The following is a 12,990-nucleotide window of genomic DNA, read 5'->3' as shown; positions in this document are numbered from 1 at the left end:
GTTCAGGCCAGGTCATCACGATATCGGAGCGGCGATAGTGTCGCGTTCATGTCATCAGGCCAAGACTCAGCACTCGAGAGTGTGGTACCTGGTAGTGGCACTGGTAGGTTAGTGTTTTTGTCTCTGTATTTTCCTTTCTTCGTGCTATGTGGGGGATTGTCTGTGTCATTCCTAGGAATTTCATGTTCTAACTGGCTTTCAGAGGTTGGAAATCGTGGTCTTTCCCAACCTCCATGGTCTGATGTGACGTGATGGAAGGGCCTGTCGTCCAGATCGTCTAGCTCGGCCTGGCCCTAGCCCCACTGGCACTGGCTCCCGCTCCATGGGAGCGACGGTCCGTGCCACACTAGTTGGGCTAGTCTACCCCAACTGTGGGGACCGATGTCCGCCCGGATCGTGACGATGGGAGCGGGGGAGACGTCAGACCCCACGGTCCGGTTCTGGGGTAGCCCCACTAGTGTGGCACGGACTAGGATGGATCGGGAGTGAGAGTCCGTGCCACACTAGTGGGGCTAGTTCTGGGAGTACGGTACAGATCGTCAGCTTATTCAACATGATTAGACTGTAGAGTCCCCTTAATTGGCGCACTTCGTCTTTCACCTGACTTTCCTGCAGTGTTGCCAAACCTCTTGTTTAAGTTGCTGGAGAAACTTCAAATTCATTCGGTTAAATACTGGTCATGACTGGCAGTTTACATGTACTGTATTCCCTAAAGGTGCACCTTACATGGTGATGTCTCCTTTCATGTCCAGAAAGATTGTGCTTGTGAAAAGGACAGGGCTTTGCTGTTGAACTTTTGTGAACTATTTCGGTGCCGTAAAAATTTTGTCAGAAATTCAAAACAACGGCGTCCGGAAGTTGTGCAAGAAAAATCAGAAAATCTCACATAAACATTTGAAATTATATTAAGTTGATAAATTCCAGTTAGTTATTATTATCTCCACTTATGCTTAACTTAAAGTTTGTGAACAATTATTTCGTATTTTGGGGCACATTTTAAAAAGATTTCCTTTTGCACAGGCAAAAAATTGGAAACTTGCACCAAAATAAATTTTCAGTGGAACTTAATTTGTAGCTGGTGAATGAAATAAAGACAGAATTCAATCAGAATATTGGGACTTTGATGTAATTTCATTTATAATGAAATCTGACGTCCGTAGAAAATATTGCTCCCGGTAAGGTGCTAGTGGGGACAAGTTGAACTTAAGTGCAGCACGTTAGGGACTGCACCTTGTTAGGGTACATCAACAATTGAAAGCATGCTCAAAGCTATTGCAAGTGTTCAGCACAAACTTGAATCTTACACTAATTTATGTTTCTCTGTCCTGAGTTACTTTGCCTTTGAATGAAATCCATTCTTGTGATTTTACTCAGGAGGGAGTACAATAAATTTGCATGTGTCAAGATTGCCCTGAACACGTGCAATCAATTACAGTATCTGATAGCCTGTTCCCAACAGCAACATCATGGCCCTACTTAAACAGTGAGTAGAAAAGTCGTGCTTACTATCTGTATAGCAAAAATTTTGCTGACTGTAAGCACTATTTCATGGTGGTGCTTGGCTTGCTTTAGCTTACGGTGGTGCGCTCATAGAGATTTCCATTGCTACATGTAAGTCACTTTTTAATGTTAATACAGATTTTTCCTTTGGAGGTTAGTAAATTAGTGTGCCGTTTCTGTGCTTACTGCTCATGGTCTCTATGAAATATGCGCAAAATTGTGACTTAGCAGTGTCATAAAATTGGGCCCATGCTATAGCTAGAGAGAACTTACGTGTAGTATGGAGTTTGTTTGCTCTCCAAAATGTTTCAGAGGGCAAAGCATACGACATACTGAACCCCTCACTTTCTAGAGGTATGTATTTGCTGTATCTAAGGTTGGAAAGATGCTTTCACAGTGTTACCTTGCATAAACGGTAACATGCCAAAGAAATTGGGTGAAATCAAATGGTAGAGTTGTAAGGAATTGAGGATTACCCATTAAAGGGTTGAAAAATTACTCTTTTTACTTTCCAACAACATTTATCAGTGGTGTGCAAAGTATGAGAAGTCCCTTGTGGGCTTTAGGAGAAAAAACAAAGGTAGTGGCTGTACATGTAGTTATGGTACATGTAGCTGTCAGTGGCTAGGCATAAAGTGACTTTCCAAATTCTATCCGGTTTGTAAGTGTGATGTCACTTCAGTTTAAACCACGCCCACTACACACGTGCACTGCACATAGGGTTACATGCATTGTTGGCCTTTACGTGGAACGGGAAGGTAAACTTCAGTGATTGTCCAATGAGAGCCTGCAAATCGTAGCAGGTCCGCCTATGTGACGAAGTCACTTACGAACCGGATAGTAACATGCATTGTACAACAAGCTGAGCTGTCAAGCTGCACTGCTGTAACTCAGTAATATCCTTGCTGCTCAGTGGTCCTCGTGATAGTCATCAGTTTTGGATGGATTTGCGCAGCAGGGTTCACTTAGCACACAGTAAGTTGTGCTCTGGTAATTTATTACAGCTCTGTAGTGCCACCGAACCATACATGTACTTTTATGGAAAAAAAAGGCGACGAGTAGGGTGTCCACCATTCAACTTCAAACTTGTAATTACAGGGACAGAATGATATACACTATTTTCTTCCTCCTCTCAGATTTATCGAGTGTAGAAATTGGCGTCCAAAGTAAGAGTTGGCCTCTCGCTGTGTGATCGGAAAGCAGAATTTCTTCAGCAATGGCCCTTACTCTGTACCATCATCCGGGGTCCTTCTTTTCACAAAGGGTAAAGTGCATCGAGATACCGGTCTCTTTTCCTGTTTTTCTTTTGGTTTACCAGAGTTTCTTTTTGGAGGAAGAATAAGAACAATCCTTGTCAGCATGTTTACTTTTCATGACTCAATTTTTGCGGGCTAATGAGTGCCTCAGACTGTTGACGGATGTTTTGGCTTTACAGTATTGGCTTTCGTTGGACAAACATCATGGGATGCAGTTTGATGGATCATCTTGTTACCTCTAAACTTTGTCCCTCGTCCCAACTCTGTCAAGTGCCTGCTCAGGGCAGGCTTGACTGTGTCGACCCAGTTGCACAGAATCAAGTATATATACCACCTCACCCACTGATTCTCAGTCTTGATTGGCCAAGAGCTAGTCACATGACATTTGTCATTTGTTGCCATTGGGCTTTTCATATCCGAATGAGCTAAACCAGCAACCAAAGTACTACACCTGTGGCAACCCAAGAAGTATACGCATGACCACAGCATTGTGTACAAACACACACTGCTTTGCGTATTGCGTACATTCCAAAGTACTAGCACTACAGGGCTGGGTTCAAATATTTCATAAAGAGATATTTTGGAAAGGTGCTTTTCTTTGCATTTCTTATTCAAAAAGATGCACATTTTATGTGTGTTTGAATCATATTAATCATTTATTGCTTAGCTTAATCCGAATCTGTGAGAGAGATACGATAGAACGTATTGACTGCTTTATCTTGTGGTGAAGTAAAACAAGCCTCTCTCAGTTAGCACACGGGGGGGGGGGTTCTAGCCTGGCATTCAAAAGCATAATTGGGTAATTACACTGTGCATAAATGCCAACACACTGTCAATTCCTTGATATGCAATTGATAAGCTTCTATTGTCTAGGGAAGAGTTGCTGATTTTAAGTTTAAGCTTGGAGGAATATTGGAATCAGAAAATTGAAAAATTTCTTTGAAACACACCGATGAACAGTTACCAAAATATTGGCAAAATGAACTGAAATTGAACGAAACTTCCACAACGTGACATGTGTTTTTTTACACTAAAGAGATATAAAACATTACTTTTAAATCAAGCATGTTCTTCTTGAGCCCACAATTCAACAAGTGTAAAGCAGTTCATGTAATTCTTGCGCACATTTTAAAATACGAAATTCTAGACTAATCCAGATACCAGAATTAGAAGTCATTACTACAGGGCCGTCCTGTGTACATGCAGGTGGTACGCATACATTACGTTTCTCTCAGACCAATAGAGTGTTGTGACTTGCCACAATGTGCTCACATGCTCAAGTTCAAACCCGTTCATATGTGTGATGGTTCTGAAATAGGTTGAAGATGTGAAAATATGCTCCTAACTTAAGACAATCACACCGTAAAGTGACAAACAACACCACACATGTACACTTGTATGTCGCAGACTGACGGTAACAGCCCGATTGGTATACAATTACATGTACATTGTACCTTTGATGTCGTGCTCAAACTTTGTGCTGAAATCGCAGGTGAGATTTGCGTTTGCCGAGAAGAATGTCAAGTACAGGAGCGTGGAGGTTGAGCTCCATGCAGAGGAAAACTTGGAGCCCTGGTATGTGCGCATTAACCCCCTCATGACCATCCCAGGGCTGGCAGTGGAGGGAGGCACCAAGTTCATCGATTCGGAAGCCATCATTGGGTTCACCGACCAGATTACCCCCAATCGTGAGTGGTTTTGTTTTCTGCGGTGGATTCGTGTTGTTGCTGGTTTTAGGATCTTTAATGAGAGTGAACCTTTAAGTCATGGTGTGTAGGGCACCCTGGATTCTGGCAAAACAAAATGGGGGAAAAAAAGGACCAGAGACAAGGGTAAAGAGGTGACAAGAAAGTAGGCCAGTGTACAAGTGGCGAAGCAACAAGAGCCTTTGTTTTTTCTGTACCTTTTTAGCCGATAAATTCTCATACATAAAGTACAATGTAGATAGTGACTAATGAAAAAGCATTCTTCCTTAACCAGTATGATCAGATCACCTCCACAGAAAAGTTTGCCCGAACTTTCATTGCTCAGAGTTGAAATGGAATGGAGTTAAACACAAGTCAGTTGCACCAGTCAACAAGTCAGTTGGCAAGTCGGTCCAATTATGACCACGCCCTGCGTAAGACTGCTACCAAATCGGATTTGACTCTGCTTTCTTGGTGTACATACATGCACTCGTCTTGATATATATTGCATCACATCTCTTGGCAGTTCCGCTGCTGTTCCTCGACGAGAAATCTCCCGAAGGCCAGAAATGCCACCGCTTCCTTCAACTCTTCAAGACGTTTGACGTACAAGTGATTTCCATCGGAACACTCATCAACCCAAAGTTCACCAAGGGATTCATGCACCACCGGAGGGCTGCCACATTTGAGAGTATGTTGCACTTCATTGAATTTTGCGCCTTGACAGTTATTGTCCCTGTAACTCACACAGTACTCATTATAGACAGCTGAATTCCCATTGGTCCATTCACCATTGTGTTTCATTCGCTATTTTTGCCATTCACGGTCATTTCAGCTTTGCCAGTAAGCAGGTCAGATATGCAAGCATCTGTTTACTTTGCGTACGCTTTACAAAGCAGTTGTGAAACAGTTACAGGGGTTGCTATGCACATTTTATAGCACTGGATTTGCATGAAAAAAATGGTGGTAAATATGAACTACAGAACCCTTGTCTTTTGTAACCTGGGAAAAAGGCCCACTGTGGGGGAACTCTCAACTAGAAACTCTCGCCAAACTAAGGATCTTTGGAGGAAAAAATTGTAGGAAACTGAATTACTAGATATTCAGACACCAATTTTAGATTTCAAAGCAAAAAAGGACCACAGAGCAAATCTAAAGCCACTGGACACCTGTTTCTCTGGTGTGTCCCTCTGCTGTTTTATTTGTCACAAGTGAGACCAGGTTGTCATGTCTGACATGTTGACTATGTCAAGCTGAGCACCCAGCAACGCAACCCAGCGCATACTACATTAATCACTGACTTTAAGTAGACGGGGCTCAAGCAGAAGATCACGCATCAGTTAGGAGGAACAAAACATACATGTACATCTAGCTACCTTGTCCCTGCTGGTATGCTATACATACCAAGTGTGGCCAAATCATGTGGCCAAATTATACTGGGAAAGGGAAGGCTTAAACACAACAGGGGGACACACTCCCAAGAATAGGAAGGGCGGCTTAAAAAAATGAAACAGATGAATGTCATTTGTCAAAGAGAATTTGACAAATGTAAAAAGAAGTGTATCAGAAATCTAATTTTGGGCTCAGCCACATTTTGCTGCACTCTGATGCCACATATCTCAAGTTAAATAGAAAACAGGTTGGATTAACCACTACCAGCCGGGGACTCCGAAATCGGAGCCGTATGGTTTATATGTGTGGCCGGGGTCTCCGAACTCGGACAAAGGAAACAGGGCCCTGTAACAAAAGACCGTACTCCGAACAAAAGACCGTACTCCGAACAAAAGACCAGGCTGCTGGGCATGACCGGCATTTTTCACTCTCAAAAGTGGTGATAATCCAGCGTTATTTTGAAACCGTATACCAGGGTTTGGGGTATTTAGAGCAAGCGGATTACCACCGGGGACAAAAGCCCTCCACCACCGCAGCGATGAGCCACACAGCACGGCTGCATGCTAATCTGGCCCCTATTGAAAAGAGGTCAGCAGTGCACTGAGCCAGGTTCGTGAACAAAAGACAGTTGTATAACACCGCACAATGTGGGCTCTGTTTACAAGGCTGCAGGCCTGGCTGAAATATTCGGGCGTCAATGAAGGTCACCTGTCAACTTAGAGTAGTGCCTGAAGATTACTCTGTGCGGCTATAAACGACCGTTAAATGGAATGATAAATTGTTGAAGGATTTTGAAAACGGAAAAAATGATAGTCATGCCGGCCCAGCATCCTCAACGTTGAAAAATGCCCCGGTCCGAAGTGGTTAAGCAAATTGAAACACTGGCTGCCCAATGCAAACTTCCAACAGCTTAGGGAGCTAGTACCAGCCATTCACCCCCAGGCTATGCTTATATTTGCATATTGGATGCTGCACAATAGTAGCCCACATGAGTGCATTTACAGGAACTGTTCGATGATGGCCCCCACCCATGTTGGATCTGCCTTGGCACGTGACTGTTAAGCCCAACAGAGTGGTGCTACTGTGTAAAAAAGGCCCATGCATTGTAGTTGTGTTTTACCATACCACAGAAAGTGAAGCATTGTGTTTCCTATTAGAACTTAGATTCCTGTTAGGATAGGACTGACCGCAAATTTAAGACAAAAAGTCTTTTGTTCCTCTTGTGCATCTGTCCTCCATGGTCAAGGTCTGTATGGCTTGTAATGGACTTGTCGGACTTGTGACAGACTTGACTACAGCACCACCGTATCCGTTGTCATTAGGGTCTTCAAAATGCCACTTTCTGTTGTATCTTGAAATTATTTATAAGTTTATAGACCAATCTGTTTACATGCCATAACTGCAGTGGCACCGCAATCATACTCTTCAGTTTGATGCTCACGTACATTTGACAAATCACGATACCCTATTGGTCTAAGAGGCATGTATAAACACGCGCATACCACCTGTCCACGAGCATTGCGCCACCACAGTAATGGTTTTTAACTCTGGCTGTCAAATTACACTATATAACCCAACTTCACGCTTCCCTGTTTTCAAACTATAGATGCTTTCACTTCCCGCATCAACAAAGCCAAGCGGTACTCTGAGCAGTACAAGGACCTGCGCTACGAGTACCTGAACAAGGCCACCGCCCTCTCCCAAAGACTTCAACAGTTCAAGGACGAGCAAGTCCTCAGGGACAACGTCGATGCAGCAGAGAGGGCCCTTACCGAAGTGGAGGCAGAACTAGCAAAGGCGAGCGATGAACATGGAGGTAATGGTGACAGGGCTTACTACAAGGCTGCCTTAGGGCAGATATGGGAATTGATGATGATTCAATCCGGGCGTCACAGTTCCCGTCAGAATCGACTCAAGGTTCTCCAGACAAAGAAAGGAAAAGCTTCTCCTCTCTCCCCTAAATACATTTCATCGTCAAAATTCAGCTGCTCATGTTTGTTGCATCAATAGGCATATATACCAAGGACACTGTGCTTTGTTTACATGTACGCTTTCCTATGGAGCTTTGAATCCGTCATTACCAATGAGCGCCCATAGCAAAGTGCACATAAAACCAAAGTGTGACGTCATCGGTACGTACCGGTAAGCTTGTTCATGGAGTGCTTTTTAGAAATGGACCACACAAGTACTTGCTTTTTGAGGGGCTCTCATTTTCTATTGAAGTATCATTGAATGCCATAGAATTGTAGCCTTTTGGAATAATAAAGTATCTCGCTCAAGGTTGAGCGTTTCTTCACATTTCGGGTTGACCTATCCAGCCAGAGAGGTCACAAGTGAATGTATCCTTCGGCATGCCACTTGTCACAAATTCCATCCTCCAACTAGGAAGTAAAGCGGGTACCTTTTAGGACAATGTGGATAGTTGGATTTGAACTCACTATCAAGCTCAAGTGTAACAGCAAGGTGTTTATATATGTTCCTCAAAGAGTTAGCAGACAAGAGATTTCAAGTTGGTCTGAAATCAGACCTCATGCACCAAAAGAGGTTGCATAAGTCTGCTCAGGATGAAATTTGTCTGCAGAGAGGACAACACGAAGATGTCTTTTCTGATTTCAGGTGTTTAATAAACTTGTCGCTGACATCTCTGAGAAAGGTTTTATGGGCCCAATGAGCATTGTAATAATGATGTTGTGCCTTGGGTAACAGTGAGCAATATCTGTGCTTTCCACGTCACATCATTGTGACTTGGCCTTGCAGAACGATTTGCAAGACGCCAGAGCCACTTCTGTGTTGAGGAATCTCGCAGTGTAAGTCGACAGGTACCCCGACGATTTCTCACCCATATAATGCCAGTTCTCATCAGTATACCAAACTGGAGTGATACATCAAATGAAAGGGCTCATTTTGCTCGAAATATGAATCAAAGCAAACTACACAAGGCTTGTGGCCTCATTTTGTGGGATCTGGTAATAGTTGTTTCCATTGTTCATAATTGTTCCTCTGATCAGATGTCCCATTGGATGAGCAGCCGTGGCTCTGTGGCCAGCAGTTCACTGTGGCCGACATCTACCTCGCCACTCTCCTCCACCGGCTGCTCCTTATCGGCTACTCCCACTTCTGGCTGGGCGGCAAGCTGCCCAACGTAGAGAGGTATTACCAACGCGTCCTGCAGCGGGACAGCTTCCGCAAGAGCTGCCTGTACGCAAATAGCCCTTTCTGGGGATTCATGGCGCCCTTGATCAGATATAAGGTGAAGCAGGCCCTGCCGTGGTTACTGGGAGCTGCGGCTATTGCAATGGGGGCCACGGGCGTGTACATATATTTACGGAAGAAATGATCCCAGTGCTTTAAGATAGTATTTTTTAACTACATTCCACATTGCCTATGTCCAAACCTTTGTACATGTATGTCATGAACAAATAGATAATGATTTACTATGTTCAATGTTATAGTGTAATGCATCGCCAAGCATTTGCTTAGAAAAAAAAAGAAGCCATTCTTCAACTTTTGCCATGATACATTATTGAATATTTGCAGAGAGTATTATTTTTGTCCCAAAAGGAGGACTTTCAAAAAATGTCACTATACATATCAGTCAAGTTTTCAACTTCAGCCAAACACCCTAAAAATAGATTTTTCTCTCTTGGGAGTCCTTCGCACAGTACATGTTGATATGTTTGTGACTGTAATCTCATAATTTGCATTACTCCAAGCTCCTGCTTGGAGCGATACGGTAGATTTTCCCTATCAGGACTGGGCACAGCAATCAACTTCACCAAAAAGTCAGAACTTGTAGACTTCCTAGAATTGGCTGCGTATTTACTAAACAAGTTTGTTTTGACGCCTGTGCATGTTAGCCTCTGGAGGCTCAGGTAAGAGTTGTTTTAACCCCCAGCTACTGCTGTGAAATACATGTGTGAAAGCAGATCATGATCCAAATTTTGGGAGGGCACAAATTGTCTTTTTAGGGGGCCCAAAAATGGGGTGAATCTATTTTCCATGTAACCTTTTCTGGCCTGTCTGAGGGATTAGGCTATATTTAAGGGCTAAAGCACACTTTTGGAAGAAAGAGCAGTGAAGCAGACCAAAAAATCGCCCTTTATTCTCCCCCCCCCGTGTTCCTATTATGTATACTAAAAATAGCCTCTCACCCATCTCTTTGTCAGCAACACGGTCGCTTCTTGTGAATCCGGCACTAGTGCAATGCGTATGCAATATCAGTTCTTTTATGTACTGTAGATGTTGTAGGTTTTCTTTGAGGTTTCAGGCTTTGAATGCAAAATCATTGCAGTACCAAAGGCACAAGTTTCCAAATTTTTTTTATATATTCTAAAACCCACGTATGTGGCTTGTCCTTTAACTTGTAATTTGTAAACTACATGGAAGGACGTTCATTACCCCGTGAAGATTTTGCAATACCTTTATCTGTACATACCTGTTATTGGAAATGGATGGTTACAAAGTAAAATCAGGATTCTCTGTGAATGCCAACATCAGACCCTTGAAGAAGTGTTTGATGTATGAAAATTGTTGGGAGTTTTCCATGGAATTAGGTAGTTTATAACAGCAGGAGTAAGCAATATATTTTCTTCGTGGATTTTAAATGGATTATGAAGCAAATACATTTGTAAAAAGTAGACAAATTCAAATCTAGACAAAATTCACATTTGAACTTGAACATGACACACCATAAGAAACTACCTAGGAACTTGCTCTATTTCCCACTCCGACTGCCCCAGTCACTAAAGAATGTTTTTAATTAAATGTACATTTCTGAAGGTTGACACATTATGATTTTTTTAAAATTAACATTCAATTGGGTAAATAAATCTTGAATTGATCTTAGCAGATAAAAAACCCATAGAACTGTATTTTTATCATTTCATCTTTTCATTTGATCTTTAAAGTTGTTAAAACTTACATGCATATTTAGGTCTTGACACAAATCCTTAGTAAAAATTTGATACAAAGATTGCAGCCAAAATATGATAAAACAGTACAAGATCTAGGTAAATTGTTAGGAACTGTGCTGAAGTAAAGAAGTTTATTTCATTAGGAGGTGGGAGGTGGTTTCTTCTGGATTTACACACCTGTTTCATGGCCAATTCTGAATTTCTTTGCTTTTCATCAATACTATAAACTCTCCCAGATTCCTCAAACCCACTTGGAGGTTTTGGAGGAGCCAACTGCCTTTATAATTTTACATGGGGCTTGGTGCACCACGAAGGGGGGCATTGTTTCGCTCTCTCTGACGTGATACACTACTACACGAGGCAATTCGTTGATCTTGCAACATTATCTGTTGATCTTTAGTTCAGCCATTGGCCAATCTCATTTTCATTCAAATTAATGGCTGTTGAAAATTGTTTTTAACCGGGAAGTAAAGTCCAAGATTTCCCATACGAACAACCGATTGGGCTAAAATGGACTAAAATTTATGAGCAAAAATGCCAAGAAAGTGGTAAATGCTTAATGAGTCGTCAGCAATGTATTGAACAATAAATAACACTTATCTTTTATGGAAATTTGTAGAGATTTTGAAGGTCACATTTGGTATCTGAATTTTTTCTGCCAGCTTTAGTGCCTTTCTTTTAAAGTTTACATCGTACTGCCTTGTAATTATTGAGCAAATAGCCATCTTAAATTTATTAAACTGCCTTCTACATGTACATTGAATGAATGTATCTGTCTTTTTTCTGGTACACTTCATATCAGGAAATATCCTGACATGCTTATTAATGTCTTTCACTGGCGAGTTGAATAGTCTTCATGCTACGGTCTTTCCCAGTTTCCAGTAAGTGCACAAAGTCATTCAAGCCTGTATCCTATCACAAGTTACTACAATCATGAACCAGGGGAGAGTGTGGTTTGGTACCACAAGTTGTAGGTACAGTGCCAGGATGCAAATGCAATTAGAGTTCCGAGGAGCTTGTGACTCCAAACATGGAAGTAGATTGACGTCATCATGACCATCAGTATCCACAACAACTCAAACAAAGTCATGAGAACTGTGAACAGCTGCTGCAGAAAATTCACTAGCGAGCGGTAACCGATGGTGACATTGGCAACAGGAATTGTGATCATAGTTTGGGCCGATTGACTATTTGAATGGTATGCTGGAGTCTTTGACTTTATGTTGCTGATGATCTGCAGCTCCTCATGGATTAGTAGTGCACTGTATATTAGCAGGAAGCAATGCCCGGAAATGTCGAATCCGTCCCAGTGGTGTCCATCCCTAATACAGGCGCGCACCTCGGTCAGACTCGCGTTGCCAACACACGCCCCAGTGGCTTGCATCACCCGGTGAAACACGATCTCCACCCAGAAATACCATACGGCAGTCCCAACAAGGAGAACTCTTACCAACCCTCTGACTACTTGGCCAGCATCAACGGGACTTTGAAGACTACTGAACACGATGAAAGATGTATGGATGGCCATAGTCCAGCCCCACGCCAGCTTGACGAAATACTGGTTCAAAAAATTGTGCTTATCTGAGAAATACGAACCCCGGGCTGGTGGACAGAATTCGTAAATAAGCGATCCCATTGTCACCGCAACGCTGAAGAATTTTACCAGGTTGACAGCGCGAATGTTGCTGAATTTATTCAAAGCAACGTCCAGAACCGAGTCATGGAGAACCACGGGGTTCGTTTCCGTTCCGTCTGGTGAATTTGAAACCATTCTTCGACGGATTTTAGGCAACGGACTTTCGGTTAGTCTCTCCGTCATTTTGTCCATAGGCTGGCTGCAGTAGACACTGTACTGAATGGACGTACATGCTGGAAGGACGCCACCTACAGTCTAATAAAAACCATCTTGTATTGCCGGCTAGGCTATGAACCCAGGGGATGTGTAGCAAGCGGTGCCGAGGAGAGAACCAGAGCTTAATTCTTAGGAGGGGGGGTTGATTTTTTTTATGTATGCTTCTGTGGCGTGAGGTCGCATTTGGTTTTCTTTTTTTTTTTTACAATTTTGGAAGCAAGGGCAACAAAATGGACCAAAAAATTGCCTTTCTTTAAAAAAACGGCTTTTTTTGGAAGGGCATGGCCTGTTGCCCCTGTTCACCCTTGAAACGTCCTTGAAAGAGGCAAATGTTTCTTCAAGCCACACGTCATGAAACGAGAAAATATTCAAACTTGAAAATGGTATCTTTA

General features: G+C 42.6%; 2 protein-coding genes across 4 annotated transcripts; one reads left to right on the top strand and one right to left on the bottom strand.

Annotated features, from left to right (window-relative positions):
- The first annotated feature begins 9 nt into the window (after positions 1-9).
- On the top strand, positions 10-11,509 carry LOC110983000 (ganglioside-induced differentiation-associated protein 1-like). Of its 3 annotated transcripts, XM_087138063.1 has the most exons (7): positions 17-103; positions 1,375-1,483; positions 2,637-2,764; positions 4,249-4,444; positions 4,968-5,132; positions 7,440-7,649; positions 8,842-11,509. In XM_087138063.1, exons 3-7 carry the CDS (start codon positions 2,717-2,719, stop codon positions 9,168-9,170), a joined length of 948 nt encoding a protein of 315 aa, XP_086994189.1. In that variant the 5' UTR covers positions 17-103; positions 1,375-1,483; positions 2,637-2,716; the 3' UTR covers positions 9,171-11,509. The 3 variants fall into 3 exon arrangements, with proteins under 3 accessions (XP_022097532.2, XP_086994189.1, XP_022097534.2); XM_022241840.2 differs by lacking the exon at positions 1,375-1,483 and having other exon boundaries at positions 10-103; XM_022241842.2 differs by lacking the exon at positions 1,375-1,483 and having other exon boundaries at positions 19-107.
- Positions 10,844-12,623, bottom strand: LOC110983001 (acyl-coenzyme A diphosphatase FITM2-like). The gene has a single exon (XM_022241843.2). The coding sequence runs from the start codon at positions 12,572-12,574 to the stop codon at positions 11,678-11,680; it is 897 nt and encodes a 298-aa protein (XP_022097535.2). The 5' UTR covers positions 12,575-12,623; the 3' UTR covers positions 10,844-11,677.
- Positions 12,624-12,990: the final 367 nt, after the last annotated feature.

Source organism: Acanthaster planci, linkage group LG06 (assembly GCF_054643075.1).
Source record: "Acanthaster planci isolate LZ-2023a linkage group LG06, COTS_SCS, whole genome shotgun sequence".
Classification (NCBI taxonomy): Eukaryota; Metazoa; Echinodermata; class Asteroidea; order Valvatida; family Acanthasteridae; genus Acanthaster; species Acanthaster planci.
The sequence above is the reverse complement of the archived record's forward strand: the minus strand, read 5'-3'. Positions and strand labels throughout refer to the sequence as shown.

Coding starts and splice junctions, on each gene's coding strand:
- LOC110983000 (XM_022241840.2), top strand. CDS start 2,717: ATGGCCCTTACTCTGTACCATCATCCGGGGTCCTTCTTTTCACAAAGG. Junction 4,445..4,967: donor CGACCAGATTACCCCCAATC/GTGAGTGGTTTT, acceptor ATCTCTTGGCAG/TTCCGCTGCTGTTCCTCGAC. Junction 7,650..8,841: donor GGCGAGCGATGAACATGGAG/GTAATGGTGACA, acceptor TCCTCTGATCAG/ATGTCCCATTGGATGAGCAG.
- LOC110983001 (XM_022241843.2), bottom strand. CDS start 12,574: ATGGACAAAATGACGGAGAGACTAACCGAAAGTCCGTTGCCTAAAATC.